Source organism: Pseudorasbora parva, chromosome 13 (genome assembly GCF_024679245.1).
Source record: "Pseudorasbora parva isolate DD20220531a chromosome 13, ASM2467924v1, whole genome shotgun sequence".
Classification (NCBI taxonomy): domain Eukaryota; kingdom Metazoa; phylum Chordata; class Actinopteri; order Cypriniformes; family Gobionidae; genus Pseudorasbora; species Pseudorasbora parva.
The window spans coordinates 16,213,618-16,240,736 of NC_090184.1; the positions used below are offsets into that span (position 1 = coordinate 16,213,618).

At 37.2% G+C, this 27,119-nt stretch overlaps 1 protein-coding gene across 5 annotated transcripts in view; it reads right to left on the reverse strand.

Annotated features, from left to right (window-relative positions):
- Window positions 1–3,178: 3,178 nt before the first annotated feature.
- Window positions 3,179–27,119, reverse strand: part of LOC137038593 (novel protein similar to vertebrate membrane associated guanylate kinase, WW and PDZ domain containing 1 (MAGI1)) — a 140,288-nt gene continuing 116,347 nt past the window's right edge. For 3 of the 5 annotated variants that reach the window (XM_067413299.1, XM_067413298.1, XM_067413296.1), the window contains 5 exons: window positions 13,237–13,437; window positions 11,479–11,546; window positions 11,226–11,375; window positions 10,263–10,401; window positions 3,179–5,582 (listed from right to left, as the gene is read on the reverse strand). In XM_067413299.1, the coding sequence (XP_067269400.1) occupies window positions 4,489–5,582; window positions 10,263–10,401; window positions 11,226–11,375; window positions 11,479–11,546; window positions 13,237–13,437 (1,652 nt within the window). In that variant the 3' untranslated portion in view covers window positions 3,179–4,488. The remainder of the gene's footprint in view (window positions 5,583–10,262; window positions 10,402–11,225; window positions 11,376–11,478; window positions 11,547–13,236; window positions 13,438–27,119) is intronic. The other 2 variants (XM_067413300.1, XM_067413297.1) reach the window with 1 other exon arrangement.

Sequence of the window (27,119 nt, forward strand, 5' to 3'; positions counted from 1 at the left end):
ATTTACAATCGGTACATACAGTATGGCCATCGACATTAGTATGGACATAAAGACAATGTGAGACTCTCAAATGGACCCTTCGGATTCAACATGTAATAAATATAGAGGTTAGTGAAAGCTTATGTGGCATTGGCTCATACTCTGAATATTATGATATGTTTAACGATGCATGGACCACCGACACCAGACTGACTTCAACCTGATCCCAGACCTGCTGGGCTGCACAGAATACACTGCTGTCCCAATGATCTAAAATGGCAACATCTTATGCATAGTTTAAAAGTTCTGCTAGAGTATGACGCACAGAACGGACAATATTGGGTGATATTTGGGTTTCGGTGACATTAGAAACTTAAATGATGAGCAAAAAATGAATCGAGGAAAACAACTGGTAAGTAGTAGGCACAGTTCTTAGGTTAAATGTTATATCTAGAGTTAACAAGCTACAATTCACAAGAGCATAATACAGTCAACCTCTCTCTCACTTTTACTAGACAGCTTTCACCAATAATGAGAAAGAGAAAGACCCTGGTGCATTAAACTAAAGAGGTTTTGCAGGCTTGGCACAATGCCGCATCCAACTTATATTTTCAGTACAAATGTTCAGCACAACAGTCCTTTTTGGTTGATGGGGTCAAAAAAGAGCAATAAGAGGACCGTTTCATAAAGCATATCTCTGTCTTTTCTGTCAATGAATGCTTATATCTTAAATAAATAGATACTTTATTTGATATTCCTATATAGTGTATAGTCTCTTTAAAGTAAGTGGATTGAAAGTTAAACGTATAGTTCACCCACAAATTTAAGTTACCCCATAATTTACTGACTCTCAAGCCATACTATGGTATGACATTCTTCTTCCAGACAAATACAATCTGAGCTATATTTAAAAAATGCATCCATCCATTTTAAATGTAATCCACATCGCTCCAGGGGGTTAATAAAGGCCTTCTGAAGTGAATTGATGGGGGTTTATAAGAAAAATATCCATATTTAACAGCAAAATATCTAGCCTAATTAAAAGTAAAATATCTAGCTTCTGACGAACCGCATTACTTATTCAACTTACGGGAAAAAAACGTAAATGGTGCAACGTATGACGCAAGCGATTTGAACTGCGAGAGGTGTTACACTTTCTTCATAAGTTGAATACAGAAGAGGGTCTGGCAGAAACTGATATTTTACTTTATAACATTAAATATGGATATTTTTCTTTCAAAAACTCATCAATTCTCTTCAGAGGGCCTTTATTAACACCCTGGAGCCATGTGGATAACTGTTATAATGGATGGGTGCACTTTTTTGGGCTTCAAATTTTGGGCTGTCATTCACTGTCATTATAATGCTTGGATTAGCCAGGATATTTATTAATATAACTCAGATTGTATACTTTTTAAAGAAGAAAGTCATACATTCAAGATGGCTTGAGGGTGGAGTAACTTATGAGCTCATTTTCATTTATGGTTGAACTATCTCTTTAATCGTTGTATTTGTGTTAATCATACTTTAATAGTAGCAAGAAATGGGGGCTATAAATATATTACTTTTTCTTGTAAATGGCAAAAAATAAAATTAAAAATTAAAAACCTTTAGGAAAATATGAATCTGATGACATTTCACTTGAACATAATTAAGATTTCCGAGGGCACAGAAACCAGTCTTTTGTTACAAAGGCCATTTTGAGGGTGTATAGGGGGGTTAATAAAAAAAGTTTACAGTTTATATATCTGCTTCCTGAGATGTCAGAGACCCAGAGGGCACAAGATGAATATAATAATACTAATAATTTATGTATAAATGCATGAAAAACTAAACATAAATGTCATTATTATAATGGCTTCAGGGGAAACTCTTGGGAGTGTGACAAATATGGCCTCTTAATAGTTTAAGTTTACACACCATTCACAAGAGCTAAATTACACAATCATTCGCAGAGCTCTTAATAATGCTTTTTTCAAGGGGGAAAAGCATAAAAGTGTTGCACAAATTGTTCAAAGTGAATGTCTTGAACATGAAATCTCTGTTCAAATGTTTGGGGTCTGTAAGATTTTTTCAATGTTTTTGAAAGTCTCCTATAGTCAGCAAGGCTGCATTTATTTGATCACAGATGCAGTAAAAACAGATATATTGTGAAATATTATTACAATTAAAAAGAACTGTTTTCTCTTTCTATATATTTTAAAATATAATTTATTCCAGTGATGGCAAAGCTGAATTTTCAGCATCATTACTCTTATCTTCAGTATCACACGATCCATCAGAAATCATTTTAACATGATGATTTGCTGCTCAAGAAACATTACTTATTATTATCAATGTTAAAAACAGTTGAATACATTTGTGGAAATAGTGATACTTTTTTCAGATTATTTGATTAACAGAAAGTTCAAAAGGTCGGCATTTATTTCAAAAAACCCCATTGACCTCTTGACCTCAAACTTTTGAAAGGTAATGTATAATCCTCATTCAATATTTGCTCTGTAGCTGATGAAATGTAATCATACACCATAGCATCTTTCTCTGGTTTATATGGAGATTTGGTACAGATTAAAGAGAGTTCACACAGTGGTACAGAAGAGAAAAACAGCTGTGCTAAAGGTAAGAACTAGACTCAAGCTACCATGAAAGATAACAAGAATATTTGGCCCTAAGCATTATCATTTTGTGGCATACAAAGTCAACATACTGTAACAGTCTGGCAGAAAAGGAAAAGGTGTTGTGTTGATCACTGCAGAACTTCTTCATGGAGGACAAAGTGGAAGAGAAGAAGAGAGCAAGGCTTGAAAGAGCAAACTGAGTGGGAGAGTTCAAAATATAATATAATACTAATATTAATAATTCCCTGTAAGTGGCATTTGGCTGCACTGTAAACCCTAACACTCAAAATAATTAAATGTTTGAGTAGAGCCAACTCAAATTAAACAAAAACATTTATTTTTCTTTTGAGTTCTTAAAACTGACACATTTTAAGTAATCATAATTGTTTCATTCTTTTGAGTTCTATGAACTTGTTTCTTTTAATTTGGACATTTAAATTTAACCGAAACTGACCTAACTTTAACCTAAGTGTTATATTATGATTTTTCTTTTTTTTGTGCAAGATTGACGTTAAGTGGGAGATTTAGTAGTTTTTAATGTTTTGTTATGCTAGTTCAGATGAGTTTCTGTTATGCTGTTATGTTCTGTTTTTTGTTACGTAGGTTTACCATCATAATGAGAGGAGCTAGCCTAGAAATCTAGGCTAGGATAAAAGCGCCTGCTAAATTAACCCTAGCGGCAGCAAATCTAATTTGCCGCGAGTGTCGTCTAGCTCTCAATACACTTCTGAGCTGTAAACACCGAACTCTGGTCGCGGCAATCACATCGTGTATAGAGTCCGTGGGCGGGGCTTAATATAATGACGGCCAAGTTGCACGTGCTTCACGTAAACAGAAACTGCCGAACGGTGGTCTTTCGAATCAGCTTTGACCGCAACTTGGAGTGAAGCTGCAGTCTTAACTTAACCTAACGGCACTGCAGGCATTCTTAAGAAGGGAAGATGTGTTCAGAGTTTTGCCGACCGGATAAGTCGAAAGTTTAATCTGTCAACGAGCTCTGCTTCACCTTCGTTGCTCTGATTGGTTGTAGCAATATCCAATTGCGTGCACATTGTGCAGAGGGAGTTTGAAAGACAACCGTTTATCCCGCCCCTCGGATTGAGCTGTCAATGGTGAGTTTCCAGACCAAACATCTTGATGTGGGTCTGGTTTGTCAGGCTAGAGTGGAGCATGAGCTGTCCTCATTCAGCAAGTGCTATGCTATGTTAATGCTATAAATATATATATATTAATTAGCTTACTCAAATATTTCAAGTTCAGAGCAATTAAAATGTAAGAGTGCTAAATAAAATATGTAAGTTCTGCTTACTTAAACTTAAATGGATGCAACTGATTACCTCAATTTATTTTTTTGACAACTTATTCAGGTTTACGGTTTGTGCAAAACGAATACAAAAGCTTTTAAGTGTGTATCTATGCTGTTGCTTGCATGTTCTGGACGGTTTTGCTCTAACCTACTTTAAACTTGGCAAATTGCCATTGTGAACTATGAATATTACTGGCACAAATTACTTGTTATTTCACTTATTTTTAAATCACCTAGGATAAAAGCGCCTGCTAAATTAATAAATGTAAATGTATGTAAACTGCTTAATGGCCAGATCAAAAAAGGAACATAACAGCTCTACTAAATGTATTGCGAACAATTCATCCATGTATGTTTAATTTTGTAACATGTTTAGACCTCGCAATTTTTAATTAAAATCTCATAACTCTGTCTTCCGGAGAAACGATAGACTTCTCTCTGGTGACGTATGGATTTCCCCGATTTATTTATTTTCTAAAATCCGTTACTCAGATATACATCACAATACGGGAAAAAAAACTTTTCACTTCTGTTTCATTGTGACTTTAAACCTAAAGTATGTGCAACAGTAAAATAAATCATGAATCATGTTTCTGTTCCTCTACCTTTCCCTACCATCCGTAACCTCTCAGCCTGTCTAATGATTTTCCCTGAGCTGGGTTTTAGCCAGGGGCCTGGAAGCGGGGGCCTCGGGGCCCTTTGTGTGTTTTCGGAGTTGTTCAGATACACAGAGAGACCAGAGATGCTGGCTGCAGAAACGCTACACTCAGAAACACTGGCTCCTGACTCTGACTCTGCGTAGTCAGATGGCGCAGACGTAAGGAAAGCAAACGGGGGCTGATTGAACTCAGAGTCCCCCTCAGCGTCCCCCGTCGGCCCGTCCGACGAGAGGCCAGATAAGTGTCGAAGTGTGCGGGGCTGAGCGTCTGAAGGTAGCACACGGACGCCCAAATAACGCAACCGCTTATGGAAACTCGTTTCCTGCTCTCTGTTCAATTCGTCTGGAATCCCTCGTTCAGTTTTGTTGTTCGGCTCCCACTCAAGCGCTTCCTCCTTCGTCAAACTCTCATTTTCTCTTTCCCATTCACTGTCGCTCTCCGTTTTCTTCTCCTCCTTCTCCCATTCTTTGCCTTTCAGCCTTTCTCTCTCTCTCGTCCACTCTGGTTCTGTCTCTCTCTCCCACTCGTCCTCCTCCTCCTCATCTTCCTCCCACTGCAGTTTAGGCTCAGGAAGTCTCTGGTTATGGATGTTTTGTGTGTTCTTTCTCTTGTCTCCTTCGCCCTTTCTCTCCGCCCGTCTAACCCTCTCCTCGCTCTTGCTCCGTCTTGACCGCTCTCCCCTTCTCTCGTTCCCTTTTTCCTTCTTTCTCCCATTTCTTTCAACACTTCCCTCCAAGTCTTCTTCACTATGTCCTCTTACTGTGTTTCTAGGCAAGCTCTGTGACCTTTTGTCTCTGGACCTTCGCCCCCTGCCCGGACTGCCACCCTCGAGACTGTCAGGGCTCTCGCGGTCTCCTCCGTCACTTCCCCTCTCCCTTTGTACTCTCCGCCCTCGGTTGGTCTTCTCTGGTTTTTGAACGCTGGATGTGGCATCCTGTTGAGCACGGCGACGGCCTACTGCAGCCAAACCCGACTGCAGGGCCTGGGGTGAGGAGGAGACGGCTGTGACGTGATCAGGGTCTGAGAGGAAAAGCGCACGAGACAGATAATGGTGGAGAGAAAGGAGAAAAATTAACACCGTCATCATTTACTCACCAATTATGTTCAGTACTTTTGTTCCAGATTTTGGAAGGCAATACAGGATTTGTGAGGGGAAATGTTTCAGTAACTCTTGTTCAAGTAAAATGGAAAGTCCTTAGAGTTATGAAAACCAATCACTACTAATGTTCCATGAATGTTTCACTCGGGTCTTTTGTCACCCTCTTCAGTGAGGACTTTGAGGTCATTCTGAATGCCTTGTGCTTCACATTAAAAGCTGCGGCTGACTCATTAAAACTGAAAGCTAAGTAGCTTTGAAATGCAAAAGAGTCTGATTGATATGCTAATAATGAACATAACGCTATAAGAATAATAAAAAAGCATACAATAAAATCCAAATCATGTTTACAATTACAATAACATCAAGTAACAAAATGTTTAGGGCTGCCAAAGTTATTCTTAAAATACAGTTTCCATAAGGGGGTTCAACAAAGAACCTTTAGTGTGAAGAACAACCTAAAAAAGCTAAACTTTTCCACGATAAAGAACCTTTTTGGGCTTCCAATTTTGGGCTGCCATTAACTGCCCATTATAATGCTTGAAAGAGCCAAGACTTAAAAAAAATATATAAATCCAATTGAATTGATCTGAAAGAAGAATGTCATAAACATGGCTTGAGGGTGAGTAAATCATAGGGTAATTTTCATTTTTGGGTGAACTATCCCTTTAAAGGTTCATGAAATTATCAATGCAACTAAAAAAACATTTTTTTTAAGAGTGAGAGAATGTTAATTTTTTAAAAATATGTTTAGTATGGTTGACATTCATATGGTTTCCTGAAGTTTAGTTCACTTTCTCAACACTTGTTGGAATAGTCTAGCAGGATATTTTCATAACCAAAATGTCTAATTTAATTAGCTAATATACTTAAATGCAGGGCTTGACAGATGTGGGTGGATTTCAGCAGTGTGTAATGCAGTCACTCCTACTAGCCATTTCGCCGGGTTGATTTTTATATATAATACATACATTTTCCAATTTTAGTCTTTAGGCAACTGAAATAATAAACTCAAAAATCAAAAATATAGATGTTTTGATACATATCGATACTGAAAATGCTTCCAATAGGTCTACTAATTTAGGTCTACTCAGAATAGATACACGATACTGTGACAGCGAGTTGACAAAAACCAAAAAAACAAACAGTGTTCCTTTACTCGCTCATTTTATTTTCTCCGTATGAAAATTGTTGGTGTTAAAGGGCTTGAATTTCGGCATGGGTTTGTTCGTTTTGCATACAATTTTACTCATTCCCACATATTCTATGCTCACACCCAAAAATGTAGTTCTTTTTCACAGATTATTGTTTTTAAACAGTCAAATAGACAATTAATCTAAAAAATGCCGGTTTTGGCTACTATTCATAACATTCAGTTATGATTTAAGTCAACGTAAACGGTTGAAAAGAAAACGCATGTGTAACCGTATAATGGAACTGAATGTCATGTCTTAAAGGGGTCATGAACTGAGAAATCAAATATTCCCTGAGCTTTTGACATATAGAGGTCATCATACTAAAAGAATATCCTTTAAGTTTCAGAACTGAAAACTTCTTTGTTAGTCCAAAAACAGCTTTTATTGTAACCAAGCCCAACGAACGACTCGTTGAGGAAAATGGCTATCTAATAGATAGGTGAAAAACCTCTGCAGAACAAAATCAATGCCTACTTCATCATTGTAACGTTGGCCTCATCCACTAGCATGTTCAGATCACTAGACTAAAAATAACATGACCTTCCAAAGGATCCTAATGCTAGTGGTTATTTATTTTAAACATGTCTCTGTGAATGTCTGTAATAAGCATCATTTTATTTTATTTTTTTGTATTTAGCACATTTCAGTGTGGATTCTTTGGTAAATCAGTTACAATTTCTCTAGTGACTTTGCAAACAGACTTTTACAATATGGATTTGATAGTATTGTCACACCAACATGTAAGTAACTGTGTTATTTCTAATGCCTGATCTGTGCCCAGTGATTTCTGATATGTAATGATTCATGTACAGTCAGATGTTCTTTGTCTATGTGTCAGTAAATCAATCCAGTGAATAAATTGTGAACTTCACAGGATCTCGTATGCAAGGATGCCAGCCAATCACAGCAGACATGCCCCGTTCAAACAGAGGCTAAAATCAAGGTAGGAAAAATGCCTTTTATTTCTAAATTATGACGATTTTTGATGTCAAAATCATACTAACATTGTAAGTGCACCCCAGGAAACATAAAACAATAAAAAAATGTTCATGACCCTTTTAAAGTGACATCAGCCTAATGTAACTGCTATCAAATTATAAGATAACATTGACAATATCTATATAGCCGTTTTCCCCCATGGTATCAATGTTAAAATTGGTATCATGGTATCAAAATTTTGGCCAGTAAAAATGCAGAGTGGCCAGTAACTTTTGGAAAAATACTAGCCAGGCTGGTGAACAAATGTCAAGCCCTGAATAAGAGCTAACACATTTTTTAATGATCCATATTAGAATATTTAATCATAGTGAAGCCATTTGCAGTCTTTGTGTGGCAGAGCTAAATTACCCTTCCAAATAAAAAGGCATGAAATAAAAGCTCAACATGGTTGATGGTTGAAATGGTAATGAGAGGGCCAATTAAGGGCTTCTGCAGAGTCAAAAGACATCTTGGTAACATATTTTGTTTTCTCTCATTAAACACGGAGCTGAATGCACTGGGAATTAAAGGGCAATATTTTGAAAGGAAAAAGAATGTAATAATAAAATGAACACATTTAATCATGCCCCTTGACCCATACATTCTGTAATGAGGAATTTTCCTCCCATTGGAGCAACTGAAGCTCGAGATACCCTCTAAATGTTATGCATGCTTTAATTGTCTGTCAAAATAATGTAATGTCTCTTAATTATGTTAATTTGGTTGGTTTATAAGCATATCATTACTTTGTTATTGAAATTTAAATGATTGACAGCCATATGATATTAAAAAATAATGTAATCAATTGCAAGTTTTTTTTTTAATCTACTGACAGCCTTGATATGATATAAATAAACAAACTGCAAGTTAATTAGATTCATCTGGAATTACCAACAAACTCTTCTGTCATACTGTATCACAAACAGGTTGACATCACAGTGACTCGTGGTGTATTATCAACATATAACAGGGAGACACGATCACGAAAGAAACACGGTCGAAGACGTTTAGACGACAGAGAAATATGAGAGAGATGTAGAGAAACAGTAAAATGGAGGACTAACAGGAACAGCTACCAACCGCGTATTTTCTGTCCTTCCAATCACATAGAAACACGGTTCGCCCAGCTTGGAGTTGGTCATACAGAGAGAGAGACTGGAGAGCTCCACTAAAGGAGGAAGAAAAGAGAGGGAAAGCCGAAAGAAAGAGAACAAGGGGTAAAGGGAGGTGGGGAGGAAGAAAAGATTCCCTCATGAAAGTTAGAAGAAGAGTAAAATGAAGAAGAAAAAAAAGGGTTAATAGGAAATAAAAACAATGAATGATCAAATATAAAAGTGCAAATGAAACGAGATGACCCAAAATGAAAAGCACATTAGTAGTGAGTGTAAATAATTTGTTTAAAAGACACAAATGATGAAAGAGGATAATAACACATTATAAAAATATGAAACAAAGGAGAATAGAAAAAGGGAAAGTACAAATAAGAAAGCAGAGAACAGCTGTTAGTAAGCTTATAGATTCAGAGAAATATATTTTCATAAGAAGTCAAAGACTGTTGTATAAAGACTTGTGACATGAATACTTTTGACCATATCATTCATCAGAGCTTTTAACTTTTGAAATAGTTAACCCTGGGCCATTCTATACCTCAGGTAAACATATTTCATATTGCTCATAATTTACCCATGATTAACAATTAATTATACCTAAATTTTCAAACTGTATATTCCTAAACCCAGGGTTGAACGTTCTTATTTGCATATTTGCTGTGTCAGTGTCATTGATTGGACAAACTCAGCATGTGACCAGCAGCTTTACACTGCATATCCTCATATATTCTGTATTGCCGACTGACATTAAGTTTTTCATGAATGGATTTTCCAGACTGTAACGGTAAGATTTAAATGGTCTCTTCTCTTCTTCAATCCAATTGTTGCATTTTCTGTCACCATTTGACATTTGTCATCTCTATTTTATCCCCTCCCCTGTTTATATGCAACATGCTGTGTTTCCATGACTGTCCAAAGCACATTAATAAGAGCCCTACAATTGGCTGTAACATTCTAACACCTCATTGTTTCACACTGTACAAATTTGGCACCACAATGCGGGGTAAGCGCCACTAAAAAAACGGTGCTTCTAAACCCGGCTTCTAAATTACAAGTGTGAAATGTTCCTTAACCCAGGGTTAAGCGTGGTGTGAAAAGCCTATTAAATTCTACACATTCTATAGGCAAGTCTACAGCTACAAAATATTTTTGTAACTGTGAATTATTATCAGTAATATATTAAATGATTTATTGAACATTGGTTTATTTTAAAAGGTCTATATCTTGTGACTCCTTGATCCTAATAGCCATGTGAATATGACCATCATGTTTTAGATGATGTATGATAACATTAGGGTGATGTTCTGACCTGTTGTCTTACCGTAGTCAGGGACGTATCCATTTCCTCTTTTGAAGACGAGGTGTATCCTGCTTCCTCCGGTCCTGATCTGCTCCACAGCCTGACCATGAGTCATTCCTGTTGTACTGTATCCATTGATCTCCACCAGCTGATCGCTCACCTACGGCATACACAATGAGCCACAATTGTGTTTTAGACATGATTTAGTTTACAGTGAATAATAATTAATGTTCATAAAATCACTATATGTCTTAGATTATAGGATAAAAGTGCAATTAAATGGTGTTTGCTAAGGCACTTTTCAAAGCAATCAGACTGACACTAAACTGTTTTCAACACTGGCAATAAGAGATGTTTCTTGGGCAGCAAATCAGTATATTGGAATGATTTCTAAAGGATAATGTGACACTGAAGACTGAAGCTTTGCTTTGCTTTCAATAGAAAACTGTTATTTTAAAGTGTAATAATATTTCATTAGTTTTAATGTATTCCTGATCAAATAAATGCAGCCTGGTTGTACATAAGCAACTTCTTTACATTAAAACATTAAATCATCTTACAGACTCCAAACATTTAAATGGTAGGGTATTATAAAATGGCCGAAAATCTATCCTGTATTACACATGCTGTTCCCAAAAAGAAACCTTTTAACACACACATCTGGTGGTTTACTACCTTTGTGGGGAATCTGCATATATGTAATGTTTTTATACTTTAGAAAATGTATATTCTATCCCCTATACACTAACACTACCCATCACAAAAAAAGTTACTGAGTTTTTACATTAAAAAAAGTAATTATTTATGATTTATAAGCTTGTCTCCTCCTCGGTGAGTGACATAAGTCCCCATTAGCACACACACACACACACACACACACACACACACACACACACACACACACACACACACACACACACACACACACACACACACACACACACACACACACACACACACACACACACACACACACATCGGCACCTGAATTTTGTGGCTGCGTGAGGCTGGTCCTCCCTCCATCAGTCCCAGCACATAGAGGCCCATGTTATATTCACTTCCTCCTCTCAGACTGAAGCCGAATCCAGTTGGCCCCCTCTCCAGTTCCACACTGTAGTACCGTGTGGCATCCTGCTTTGTGTTTGGGAAGTGGGGGGGAAAGGAGGGAGTTATTCTTTGTCATTTATTTTGCCACACAGCGTATGCAAAGGTATTGTAAGGCGAAGGTATCGCTCACCTTTGGTTTTGACTTGTGAGATTTCCTGTTCTTATAATCAGAGTCATTCTCTGCTCTCTCTGAGGAATCTGACGGGAGAAAGGTTACAATTTTTGTTACAATTTTTGTTACATTATGTAATCTGGATTTTATACTGTATGATGCCAAGCAGCATGCTGTCTGTTATTATAAATATAAATTCTTTTCAAAGTTCTAAATCTTTGAAATGCTTCAAGTGAAAAATATGGGCCCTATCATACACCAGGCGCAATGTGATGTTTCTGGCCGACGCAGTTTTCATTTTTATGTCCAGTGCCCATGTTGTTTAAATGGCAAACGCACTAATGGGCGTGCTGGTCTGAAAACGAGGTGTGTTCAGGCGCATTGTTGGTGTGTTGCTATTTTGAGGCAACTGAAAATTATTGCACCATTGACCAAAAAAAACCTGGTCTAAAGTCTAAAGTCTAAACTTAACTCCAAAGTCTACGCTGTTTTAAAGGACGTGTTAGTAATATGCGCCTATAGGCTGGTGCACAACCCATGTACACTCTGCTTGTTACACACACAGCACACAAACATGTCAAATATTACAAATAAAAGGAATACAATGTAAAAGATTACCTAAAGATAAACCTGCCTACATGTCAAAATAGATAGTCATTACATGTATCAGAATTACCTATTTGCAGTAATGACGAATTAAATTGGCTAATTATTTGACCAATCATGGCAATACACACGTTTAAATTAACTCAGGTTGGCAGGGTGCCTATATACCACCATGTAAATAGTAAATACGCTATAGCACAAGCGCAATTGGCTTTTAAAGGGAATGGGAGACTCTGATTGGTTTATTGCACGTTACGCCCAAAAGACACCCATGACTCATTAAGAGACTAGGTACAACCAATCAAATCAAAGTAGGTGGGCTTTATGTTCATAGGAGCTGCTGTGTGCGAATTTGCATTTCCCAGCGCAGGTCGCTTCAGTAAGTCGAGATTTAAATAGCTAAACTAAACATTTCATATTTGACAGCTGTTTTAGGATAGAAATGTTAAGCAACTGACAAAAATAATAAAATAAGACATTAACAAAGCCCATTTCATCAGTTTAGCCATAAGATAATGTATGTGTGTACATATTTTAAATTAATTTAATAAACTTATTTACTTAACGTAGCCTTGAGTGAATTAACTTGTCTTAGAAAATGCTTAATAAAATATACGCTAAATTTCAGTTGAACTATGTTTACTGACGCAGATGAAAAAAAAGTTTCAGTTGGCTTTAGGAGGGGAAGCGAGAGTGAAAAAGAAAGAGTTATGGAAAAGAGGAGAGAGCAGGTATGACTGCCCACTAACACATTTTAGAAACTTATTTATTATTCATTTTTTTAGCCTTCAAACATATTAAAATGCACATATGTAGATCAGAGAAACTCCAAACCCCTTTAAATAGCTCAAATTTGGGACCTCATTGGTTTTAAAACTCTGCCTACAGCCGTGTCTAGATTCAAGCTCTGGATGTTCAACCTGCAACCTATTTCATGAGCTGCATCCTGGGATAGATTAAAAAAAGTACTGAAGTTGATATATTTATCCAATTATATATTATACTTATATATTAAAGTACTTTTACTCCACCACCTGATGGAAGATAAGTATTAGGATACTGTTTTGTTATAGTGTTATCTACTGCAAATTAAAAAATAAATACAAATTTTGACTATTTATCAAATAAAGTAAATGTGATCAGACCAAGTGTATGAAATAATCCACTTACGAGCGCTGGCGCGGGGTACGATGGTCAAGCGGAGTGTGTTTCCAGCTCTCCTCAGGATCTGAGCCAGCTCTCTGTGAGGTAAATTCACCACTGATCTCCCATCCACCGCCTCCAAACGATCCCCGGGCCTGATCTGTCCGCTGCGAGCCGCCGGGCTGCCTCTGCGTACCGTCACAAACCTGTGAGGCAGCAGAGATGCTGCTGCAGAACAAAGAGGGATAAACGGCATTAATTTAACATTAAGAGTTAAGACAACACAGTATCAGGGTGTTTAGGGTGTAGAGCACTGTTTTGTTGCTAAGGTGTTTTAAGCAGTTACTAGGGAGTTCTACATGGTTGCTAGGGCACTGCTTAGTAGTTTATTACTGGCACTGATTAATGAGAATCAATAATTATACCTCTGATAGACTGTTATTTTGTTGGACAAAGCAGAGAATGGATGAGACAGACTGAAAGTGAAAACAACGAGCAGAAACTGAAAATCTCAGAAAAATGTGTGATGTTAAAAGGCTGCAACAACTCTAATATCCTTGGTCCAATAGCCGTAATTTTTGTTGTCATTTTCGACTCCACACTTAAATCAATTCAGTTCATTTTTTCAGTTTAGGGTGATTGACAAAATTCAGGTCAGGACTCTGTGCAGGCCAGTCAAGTTCCTCCACACCAAACTCACTCATCCATGTCTTTATGGACCTTGCTTTGTGCACTGGTGCACAGTCATTTTGGAACAGAAAGGGACAGTCCCCAATCAGTTCCCACAAATTTGGGAGCATGAAATTGTTCATAATGTATTGGTATGCTAAAGCATTAACAGTTCCTTTCACTGGAACGAAGGGACCAAGCCCAACCCCTAAAAAACAACCCCACTCCCCACAATCCCCCCTCCACCAAACTTTACATATTGGCACACTGCAGTCAGACAAGTACCATTCTCCTGGCAACCGGCAAACCCAAACTTGTCCATCGGATTGCCAGACAGAGATGCAAGATTTGTCACTCTAGAGAACACATCTCCACTGCTCTAGAGTCCAGTGGTGGTGTGCTTTACACTGCATTCAACACAGATGTGGAGATTTTATGTGTGCTACCATTTCATTATGTGGGCTGCTCTATGATTTTACGTGGGCTACCACTTCATGGCTGAGTTGCTGTTGTTCCTGTTGAATATGACCGTGGAATATTTAGTACTGAGGAAATTTCATGAATGGACTCATTGTGGCAACCTATCACAGTACCACGCTTGAGTCCACTGAGCTCCTGAGAGCGGCCCATTCTTTCACAAATGTTTGTAGAAGCGTCTGCAGGCCTAGGTGCTTGATTTTATACACCTCTGGCCATGCAAGTGATTGGAATATTGGTGTCCCAATACTTTTGGCAACATAGTGTTACATAAATCAACTAAATTAAACTGAACTAAAATCATATTGCATTATTTAAATAAATATCCCTTATGTCTACAATGATGAACTTACACAGTTACCAAAGACTTGCAGAAAAACACACACAGTTAAGAATAAAGATTGATTATCAAGGGGAAAGCAGATAAAGAAACCTTGTGGAAATTTCGCTCTCTGGAGAGGAATGGGAGAGATGATGGATAGAGGGTTTAAAGAGTAAAGTGGGAGGGATTCAAATGGGAAAGAGAGAAAGATTGCGAGAGAAAGATAGAGGCAAATTATTCATCAGTGTGGCAGGAAAAAAGTTATTCTCTCTCGCTCAATGTCAAACTCTTTCCAGGGTGGCTTTTTAAGGCATCTATCATTAATACACGGCTGAATCAGAGATTCTGCTGCAGATCCTCTCAGAAAAATCACACTGAATGTCACCTACAGAAACCTGTGACACAGCTCGCAGTCAGATTATCAATGTAGATTTAATGCAAATCCTTACAGTCATTACAGTCAGTCATCTGTCCATTAAAGGTGCTGATATGATGTTAAGGATTACAGACAGATAAGAGATTACAGACATCTGTTCTGGAGCTAAAATACAGAAATGAGACATTTCGTCTTTTTATGTCATTGTTGTGGTTTACTTCAAGGTAAGTGTTTGCCTCAAGGTATTCATCGAATTCACATTAGATAAATGCTATCAAATTTTGAATAAATTAGTACAAATATTTGGCAAATATTTAACTGTTTTTATAATTCATGCTGCTTAACATTAGATATCATGTCAGAGGTTATTATACATCTATACTATTTTTAGATCTCTAAATCTTTTACATGCTTTTTATATGCTTTAAACATTATGTTTTACATTAGAAAATATGGATAAGCAAAAGTTCTGGAAAAATGTACCTCTACTTTCGTGAGATATTGCACATTCTACGAGTCAGTTGATATTCTCGTCAAAGCAGCTGGTACACGGCATGACTGTATTGGCAGTCGCATGAGCTTTCAAGCTAAACACAGTGACTGGAGCTTTCAAGTTTCTGCTATAGCTCCAGATGGAAAAAATTTATAAAAAGTATTTGTGTGCAAATGATTTGCTGAAAAGCAGAAGTAGTCAACTTTTCAACAGAAACAACCAGAGAGATAGAAAGTGTGTGTGTGTGTGTGTGTGTGTGTGTGTGTGTGTGTGTGTGTGTGTGTGTGTGTGTGTGTGTGTGTGTGTGTGTGTGTGTGTGTATGCAGCCACTGAGCTATAGCCTAATAATACTCCTCGATCTAGCCGTGGTTGTGCATGATTTGGCAATAGGGGACAGCCTGTGCTCGGGAAAATGTGACTGACTCCCCAATTTTTTAAACATGTTTAAAAATGAACGTGAGGTCGAGAGGTGCTCGTAATGTGCTCGGCTCGGCTCGTAATTCCTCTCACATGCTGCGAGCTGCGACCATACGAGCATCCACAATGTCCACAAAATTTCTCACAAGAGAGAAAAAAATTGTCTGCGAGCTAATACAACAGCAAAAAACGCTCTGTGTACGCCCAGCTTAAGCAAAGCAAAGCAAATGAGAAAGCAAAGCAAAGCAAAAGAGAAACTAAGCTAATTAAAAGAGAACGCAAAGCAAAACAAAACAAAAGAGAAATTATTCGAATCAAAGCAAAACTAAACAAAACAAATGAAAAAAACACTTTTTTCTATTACTACTTTTTATGGAAGCCCATTTCCACCATTAAATGAAAAAATGAAGAGTAATTGCAATTTTTTTCTCTCCCAATTGCGTGATATAATGTCAGAATTCTAAAATATAAGCTCACAATTGTGAGAAAAAATTCTTTTTTTATTATTTAGTGGTGGAAACAGGCTTCCATAACTACCACTTTTTACTTAAAAAAAATCTCTCCAAAATTAATTATATTTTATTTTAAAACATACTCCAGTAAGCTTTGTTTTATTTGCAACTTCTGATTTTTTTTAATAATAATAAAAAAAAATGTATACAATTTTTTACTGTGTGCACAGGGCGCACAAAAACAAGCGCACTAAAAAAGTCAACAAAAACTAAACAAGTCAACAAATTAGTTAAATCGTAGCCACTAATACAGAAAATTATTATTTTTCCCTTGTTTTAATAATTCGTGGCAACGTTGACATCATTTGTTCACTCATTTTAATTTAATTAAAACTAGGGAATGAATTATAATTTTGTGTGCATGATTTACTTAAAACAAGGGAAAAAATTGGTAAAACGTGTTGAAGTATTAGTAAGTCGTTGGAATGAATTGTTATTTCGAGCTCTTTATGAGGTGGATCCTGGGATATACTTTTTAACAGCATTTAAGTACTTCACTTTTATGTTATTTATTTGGATGCTTTTCCTCATCTGGTCCAACTCTTCCAATAAATAAATAGTCAATTATTTCCATCATAGTATCTGAACACATTGACCTACATACTGTATGTTACAGTTGTTAGTTTGCTAAATGTGTTCTCTATTACAACCAAACCTGTTGAGTCTAAACTGGATGTTTCTTAAATCAATTAGTAAGGGTAATGTGTACATATAGAGCAATAATAATCCAAAAGTCACGTGCACACTAAAGGGAAATGATCTTGTGAGTCCACACACTGTAAACGATTTCTGTTGTTTTCACAGTATTATACTGTTTTCTCAACAGTGTCTTGCTGTATAACACATTTACATTATGTTACTGTAGATTTTGTTGCTTTCACAGTATTATTTTGTATTTTCAACAGTTATGTACTGTGTACACAGTTCACAGTATTTTACTGTAGATTTCCAGTGCATTCTGGGAAATTATCAGCTACTGTAAATCTAAATACAGCAGTGCAAATTGACCGCGAAAAACACAACACACAATTCTGCAGGTAAAATCGCCTACAAATAAAACATTTTCAGGACTGGATGACTATTAACAGTCTTCATTTATGTCAGTGGGGGGTGCTGGTGCACAAGAGGCCATTTGAAAGTTTTTCTGTCGTGACAGTGCATCATCAGTCTTTTCTGCCGACCTGGAACTTCGTCTGGTAAGTAGCATTTGTATTTATATGGATTCTAATAATTTAAAATTATTTAGAATAGCTGACCACGATTTAGATATTGAATTTATTTCTTAACATTTTACTATACGCTGTGTACAATGTAGTTCGGGACATGATACTGTTCATTTAAATACAGTAGTACGAAATGACCGCGAAAAATAACATCAAGCTGCCATTTTATAAAGAAGAACTCTCTTCAGTTCCCTGAGCAACTTTGAGAGCGCAGGCCGCATCGCGTCGTTGTCTCTGTCAGCAAAGTGTTCGCCATAAATATCTGGTTAGTGATGAATCTTTATATATTTTTTAATGCAATCAGTAACAGGTTACCGTTAGTTTAAATAAGAACTGCCCACGGCATGTTCTATATTAACGTATGTAAGGCAAGAGCGGATTTACTTCATGTTGAAAGCTTATAGCCTAACGTTACATGATTAGTAAGGTTAAATGTGATTTATTGCATACTCTTATAAGATCAGAATAATTTAACATGAATCTTTTTGCCATTTACCAGCGCCTGCGCGTTCATTAGGGTTTGGAGTTGAAACTGAAATCTGATACCACAGGTTTGGACTCGGATTATTGTTAAAAAATTTTTTTTCGATTGCTCTTATCGATATTCGCGCTTATCCTGCAAATCACAACTTTATTCTGTACGTCTTTAATGACCTGAACTGGCGATCTTCCAGGACCTTGTGCAGTTGCGCGCTCATTTAAGGTTACCTCAGTCTATCTCGACTGTCTATCTGGACTGAGGGAAGCGTTCAAAAGTCCTTTTTTCCCCAAAGACAAAGCTAGGTGTGACATTTACATTATTGTCTGCTATAATATCGTAATTGTTGTTCTGACTTGGTTACTCAAGTGGGTGGGGTGGGGGACGCATTGAAAGTTTAAAATGCGTGATATCACAAAAGCGAGAGAGACGTTTTCCCCAATAATGTGATGATAATTTAATTGATTTTAAACTACAGTCCAAAAAAATATTAATAAATTACATAAAGTGATAAATTACACTTTAGACATGAGTATGTCTGTTTTTGCTCTTTTTCTACAAAAAACAAAAACGTTTTAACCAAGCCGGAGCAGAGCTTATTAAAGCGACACTGCAGTGTTTTGTTCCTGAATAAATCTGTTTCTGAACGAATCATTTGAGTGAACGATTTAATAATTTATTATTAAAACCGCCACTTGCTTTGTTTCTAAGAGAATCAGCAGTTTTGAACTTGAATGAATAAGTTAATAAACCACTCAACATGACATATTTAATGCTAACTGCAGTTTTAGTGTGATATTTACCCATGACAAACCAGCCAAGGTACTACTAACCCAGCACAGCAAACATATCCTTTTCTAATTTTCAAATAATTATAAAAAACACATTGACAAATGTTAATATCAGACAAAATTATGCTGATTTATGATATTCCGCTGCAATTAATGGCACAAAATTATTTCCCCTAAAAAGGTTTTTTGATTATTAGTTGTATGTCTTGCCACTTATTGATTTGTGCTTATCTTTTGTTGCAGGATTATCTGAAGTGCTGTTGCTCCCACTTTTTCCCTCACCTGGCCTTCATCTTAACCTATCTATTTTTCTTTTTTTTACCTGTTCAGGATCATTTTTACATGATGAAATGTAACCAGTTGTTCACTGGTTAAATTATACATTTTTCATAAATCTTGTTTTTAATTGTTGTATTATATTACATTATTATTACTAATGTATTAAAAATATGTTTCAAAATAAACAATAAACCTTGTGCAGTTAAAGCTTCAATTGTTCTTTTTCTATTTGCCTTTAAAAGTAAATTTTCTACATATTCTACCGGTTACAAAGCAGCACTATAAAATAAAATAAAAATAACATTTCATAACTGTATACTACTATACAGTATTAATAAAAATCAACGGTGTAATACTGTACTTCAACATGGTAAAAATACAGTAAAATAATGTTTTTAATTTTACGGTATGGTTAATACTACTGTAGTTAGTTTTACAGTAATTTTACTGTTGGATAAAATACAGCAACTACTGGATAATTGTTGCCAGTAAGTTACTGTTAATTTGACAATAAATTTTTTACAGTGCATCTTTGTCCCTGAAGTCAATCTGCCTGTCTCCATTAGCGTGCACCATTAACGAGAACAGAAACTTGTCCTGTGCCGACCTACTTAGAAACACACACTCACACTCACTCTGTTGGAGGCACAAATATTCACATGCCCACACACATCTCTCTTTCTGTCCTGCCTCTATTTTCTTGGGGATTGACCTCTGTAAGCAGTGTGCGGAGAAACAGAAATCTTCATTGATGTTTAATGCTGACTCATTTAAGCTCAAAGGGAAAAAATCATGCTAAGCCTTTTGATTTTCCCTCCATTCTCCCCAGCCTGAGGGGATATTTCTAAGAACTAGCATTAGCGTCTTGGATTAACATGACTTTCTATTACTTTGCTGGGCTGATGCCAGTGTAAGATCTGCCTAGGAGGTGTTATGCATTACATATTCTGCTTTTACTCAAAACACTAATTGAATGAAACCATAATGTTAATGACAATCCAAATAACATTTGACTTCTCATGTTGCCTAATTGACTGTTAAGTGCCATATTCTTTACATTATATTTAATGTTACTCAAGATTTCATTTCAAATCGTATGTGACAATTTTCTATCCTCTTAGCACACTGTACATTTAAGACTTATACATTAATGATATGAGCGGTCATATGTGGATATACATGTGCTAAATTATGTTTATGGTTGCTCAAGTTAAATAATTAATCATTTTGATCTGGCTTTTGGGGATTGGGGGGCATTTTAGTGGTTAAATGTCCAGCTGGTAAACCCAAAGGCTCAAATCCTATAATGGGAAATATAAGAAGAGGAAAGTGCTCGGAGTTCCCATCACTAATCTCCCTGTGAGTAAAGCACTTACTCCTGATTCCTCTGGAGGGACTGTAATAAAAATAAGTCACTCTGGATAAGACGGTAGCAGTAACATGTTATGTAGAGCCTACATGTAATGCATTCACAATGCCTTAATACAGCTTACAATCAGATGTTTGAATAATAACCACAGTTATAATTAAATAAATTACACAATTATCCAAAAGTTTGTGGTCAGTAAGAAAAAAAACAGAAAACAGAAAAAAAAATACTTGTATTCAGCAAGAACACATTTAATTGATCGCAAGGGACAGTAAAGGAATTTAAAAGGTTTAAAAAGATTTACATTTCAAACAAATGCTGTTGTATTTAACTTTATATTCATTAGATTTTAAACAATCTATAAGGGTTAAAATATTAAGCACTACAACTGTTAATAATAATTAAAAAAATGTTTCTTCAGAAGAAAATCATCATATTAGAATGAATTCAGAAGAATCATGTGACACTGAAGACTGGAGTAATGCGACTGAAAATTCAGCTCTACCATAATACTAATAAATTCAGTTTAAAAAATACTAAAATAGAAAACAGTTATTTTAAATATTAATCATATTTTACAAAGTTACTGTTTTAACTGCATTTTAGATCAAATAATGCAGCCTTGGCAAATTTTTTGACCATTAGAGATGAACATACAACTGATGTTAACAAGCAGAATCACTGAAGCCACCATTTTAGGTCACCATTATGGTGATCAGTGTTTGTTTTAGTTGGAGTCTTAGTTGGAAAGTTCACACTTTCATGTTTAGTTCGATTAAAACGAACCCTGGTGCGATTGCTCGGTTAGTGGGGTTAATTTGAACATATGTGAACGCTTCCAAACGAACTCTGGTGCGGTTCGATTGATATATGAACGCAACACGGACCAAAGACATGTAAACGGACCAAAAACTGGACGTAATGTCACAAGATGCGACGCATAGTCAGCTGATCGGTGTATGCAAAATGAATTACTTTAACGTTAGAGGGCAAATGTGGCGCAACAAGGAAGTCCCTCATTAATACTTGGTCCGACGAGCATGTTTCGAAAATGCTAGAAAAAACGCACAAAAAGCATACCTGGTTATTCTCATCAAAGGACCTGTGTTGCCCATTATTAGCAGGTACAGACGACAGAATGCCCGTCTCTTTTCTGCAGAACCGAGGAAATACTGCTGTTGTTTTGAATGTTTTGAACATTTTATGAGCTCTTCATGAGTTCTCAGCGGGTAAAATAATGCCATATGTACACACATAAAATGATGGCGTTTAATCCAGCACACAGCATTGTTTTGAATGTTCGGTAAGCAAGCTCCTGTGTCATATAAGCCGACCAATCAAGTTGTAACCGTCTCCCTATGCCTTTGGTTAGGTAACTTTAGGTTGGCTGTTAAAAATGCCAGTGTGACGCTAAGCGGACCAGGACTATTATGTTTTGTTTTAGTTTTTTGGTCCGGACCAAACGAACCAAACTAACTGAACTACAAGTGTGAACGCACCCTTAAATGAATCACGCAACGTGATTTACTAAGGTTTGCGCTCGTTAATTTATTGGTGTTTGCACCATTATTTAACGCCCTCAAAAGAGGACATCTTAAACCTTGTAGATTGCATTGGTCATTATGGAAATGACCAGAAAATAATTTGTTACATTTATATAGCACTTTTCTGGGTAATCAAATCACTTTACATATAGAAGGGGGAATCTCCTCAACCACCACCAATGTGCAGAATCCACCTGGATGATGTGACGGCAGCCATATTGTGCCAGACCAGAAAGCCCAGAGGAGACCGAGTGATGAAGCCAATCAGTATATGGGATTATTAGGAGGCCATGATGGACAGAGGCCAATGGGCAAATTTGGCCAGACTATGGGGTTACATCCCTAATCATTTTCACAGATTTCTTATTCTACAGTCAACTTCCCTAATTCTTTTTGGGATTTGTTATGACCACAGAAAGTCAGGACCTCAATTTAACATCTCATCCGAAGGATGGTGCTCTTTAACAGTATAGTGTCCCCCATCACTATACTGGGGCGTTATGACCCACACAGACCACAGGGTGAGCACCTTCTTCTGGCCTCACTAACACCTCTTCCAGCAGCAACCTGGTTTTCCCAGGAGGTCTCCCATCCAGGCTCAGCCCTGCTTAGCTTCAGTGGGAAAACAGTCTTGGGTTACAGGTTGATATGGCTGCTGGCATCATACGCCATCAGCACTTTTTTTGGAATTGCTCTCATCCTAATTTGCACTGTTTAGTAAATCTGTCCCTAGTTGTTGTAAAATGACTCATCAAAATGTTTCTAACATAAAATGTATGCATTTTTTGTGGCAGAGAAAGTAAAAAATCTGAACTACTGGCCTGAACAGCCAGCAGAATTCAGTTCCATTATACTACACAGGATTTAAGTGTTATTAAAGCATCTGTTGTGACAAATCACTAAATTAATAAATAACAAAGAATAAAATCCTTTCAATATGAGAAAGTGCGAAGCTGAGAAAAACAGACAAGTAGAGTGACAAAATGAGTGGAGGCCAGTCGTAATCACGGCTGTCACTGAAAATCATTAGTTTTCACACAATGCCGCATCTAGTGTGAGTCATACAGACTCAGCCTCCGGAAACACTTGAGCGCTGAATGAGAGAGTGCTGACGTATGTGTGTGAGTGTGTATAAAGAGCAGAGCACATTTACATTTGTTCGGAATAGTTTGTTGCTAAGACAACGTACATGAAATATAAACCACCTTTAACCTCTCAAAACTTTTTCATCTTTCATCTGTTCGACCTCCCCAGCCTCTTTATTTCTTGCCCTTCATCTTTTTTCATCTCATGCCACCTGTCACGTCTTTTAACACCCATTTCTTCATCCAATCCTTCCATCCCCCATCCTTTGCTGCTCTTTCAGCCGAAACAGCTGTTCTGTCGAGTCAGAATCATTATTTAGGGCATCAGACCCAGAAAACAAAACCTGCATGTAGAGCACAAACTCATTCAGCTGTAAACAAATTACAGTCAGGGTTCAAAAATTGACTTTTTGAAGTCAATGCCAATGGTGCGTGAATTGGGAATATTTAAAGGCCCCATGGCATGGATTTTTTAAAATTATTTTATAATGTTTCCTGAGGTGTACTTCTATTGTTGCTATGGTTTTTACATAAAAAAATGTCATAATTTAGAAATAAAAAGCATTTTTTCTATACTGATATTAGCCCTCTGGCTTGAATGCTCTGTTTTCAAGGGGCGTGTCTGCTGTGAGACTTTAGTGAAAACACCCACTGTTGTGATTGGCTGACATCTTTGCATTTGAATGAGATTATGTGGCAGAGGGGGCGTGGTTTAGAGAGGTCTGCATGCATGCGCTGTCAGCCAGAGAGAGACGGAGAGCTGGGGAAAGATTGCTGAATAAGTGTTATTGTACCGATCTGTTGAGAGCGCTGTGAGTGGGAGTTTATTTTTTATATATATGAGTGCTCTGAACTTTGCAACGTTACTTCTTTAACAAAATGCTTTAACCACAACTAACAACAAACACAAAATCGACATGAATACAGTAAGAGATATTTGTTGTGCAGCTTAACGGCAGCACAAGTGTGCACAGCAGATATACAAGTGATGGACAGATTCATACATTATAAAGAGTGTTCTTTGATCACTCTCTGTAGATGAATCATTTAAATAACAAATTTGTTTCATACTACTAACAAAAGTGTGAAGTTGATCGTTTTAGCCACTGGCTTTATTTACTTATGCATCAAGATGGCCAGCGGGGGGACTGACAGTATTAAAGGTGGGGTAAGTGGTTTCTGGTAGCGGTTGTTGTTATTTTAAGTCACAAAAACAAACACGCCCCTACCCCCAAAAGGGTCTCGCCCCTGTTTTGATAGCTCCGCCCCACACATAAGTAACCTAGACAACGACTATGACAGAATCTGTTACTAATCCAGGTCGAAATTATTAATGAAAAAGTCACCCATTCCATCACAAAAACACAAACCGTTCTCATAAACAACACGATAGTACACAAGCACAACAGTCAATTAACAAACATATTACAATTATGACCAGATTAGAGTTATAGCGATCACAAAAGCACAAACCGTTCTCATGACAACTCGATAGCTACACGAGCACAACAGTCCAGCTAAAAACATATTACAATTATGACCGGATTAGGATTATATAGTAGCCTAGAAATCTAGACGCACCCTAGCAGCAGCAAAACTAATCTGCCGCGAGTGTCGTCTAGCAACTCTCAATACACTTCTGAGTTGTAAAAACCAAACTCTGGTCAGGCCAATCACATCTTTTATAGAGTCGGTGGGCGGAGCTTAACATAATGACGGCCGAGTTGATTGCTACTTGAAAATAAAGCAGCTGGCGAACGGCGGTCTTTCGTATCGGCTTTGGCTGCCACTCTGGAAGACTTGGAGTTAAGCTTTTCTTTGAGAAAAGAACAAAGAACGGCACTGAAGTCATTTTTAAGAAGAGAAGATGTGTTCTGAGTTTTGCCGACCAGACATGGCGAAAGTTTAATCTATCAACTAGCTCCGCTTCACGTTCTTCGTTGCTCTGGTTGGTTGTAGCGCTATCCTATCGCGTGCAGAGGGAGTTTGAAAGACAACCGTTTATCCCGCCCCTCGGATTGAGCTGTCAATGGTGAGTTTACAGACCAAACATCTTGATGTGGGTCTGGCTTGTCAGGCTAGTTATATAGATCAGGGGGTTTTCAAACCACGTGTCCTGGAGGACCCCCAGCAATGCATGTTTTGTATGTCTCCCTCATCTAACACACCTGATTCAACTCATGAGCTCATTATTAAGACTGCAAGACCTGAAGTGGATGTGTCTAGTATGGGAGACATACAAAATGTGCAGGGCTGGGGGTCCTCCAGGACAGGACCACTAATATAGATCATGAAAAGAGGAAACAGACATTAGGAGTATAGTATCTTACTTGTCGGACACATTGTGTAAGCTGATGCTTGAAGCACACAGTGAGGAGATTTAGATGCTCCATACGGTGTGGAAATGAACAGGTCTTTAACATCGCTGAAGTGAGTGACAATACGATCGCAAATGGACAAAAAAGCAAACACGACACACGAGCATATTGAAGTAAAAGCCAGCATATATATTAGTTCTCGGCTAATGTCCGTCACGTGTCGTGTGTTTTGAATAATGATGTGCACTGAGTGCTCTCTTCTTACCATCATTAGTAGACACGCCCCTTACCTGCTGATTGGCTAAAAGTTTGTTATTGGACTCTGCCCAAGTCAGTTTTGTAAAACGGTTTTGATAAACTGAATCCATTCTCAACTATTTCTCTGGGTGGGCAAAGCAGAGGAAGGGGGGAAAACTTTCCTGGTATGACATCATAACAGGAGAATTCAAGATCAGCTTGTCTGAGCTCTCAGTGGGTGCGTTTACATGCACACCAGTAAGCTGATAACTCAAAAAGCAAACCAGTAAACTGACAACGCAAGTAAACCTCGTTTACATGACTTTACTAATAAACCGGGTTATTTCCTTGTAGTGACGTTAAAAATAATAATGTCTGATAAATAATTATCTGACTCAGAGTTTTTCAAATGTTAAGTCAGTTGTAATTTTAAATAAAGCGCCGTGTCAGCGGGAGATTTACGGCTCATATTATCCCTCATGCAGTGGTTAAGCAGCGTTTTGACTGAACCTCTTCTACTTCTGCTGCATGAGAAGAGAGAACACATCTTTACAATTTTCTAGGTCTTAAAAGAGTCTGCGTTTGTGATATATGTCCTTATTTCATGCAAAACGCTAGCTCGCTCTGTCTGGATGTGTTTAAATCTGCTCTAAGTTTGCGTTTTTGTCATCTATCACCAGAGGTGTCAAAAGTACTCGCATTCATTACTCAAGTGGAAGTATAGATACTAGGGTTTAAAATTACTTCTGTAGAAGTTGAAGTATCAACTCAAGCTTTTTACTTAAGTAAAAGTGTAAAAGTACTGGTTTCAAAACTACTTAAAGTATAAAAGTAAAAGTAATGTAAGGAAAAAAATGCCATTAAAGACAAAAGCTTAGGCCACACCACAGGGGCCTATAGTGCACTACCCCACCTCCTCAAAAAACATTTTTCTAAAGGCTATAATGACTATAATGTTATATTAAAATGTTAATGTTGAAAAATTTGGGAGGCACTGGCTACCTGTTTCAGCCGCATATATACCCATTGAAAATGAATGCATTTTAGTACAATGGAAATATACCATTATGTGTACTGCTAAACATTAACATGTGTTTCCTGAAGCGGAAGATATGATGACTAGTTGCCTATAAGTAATGTTATCAATAACCTTTATCGGAATGTAAATGTAGGCTACATGTGTGATCAGTGTTGCCAGATTGACGACGCTTTAGAGCCCTACGGGCCCGGACTTTTTTTTACACCCCTAACCTCATACCCACTGTCGGCCGCTGACTGCTTGGTTGTCACTTTAAAATAAATTAACAAACAAACAAATTA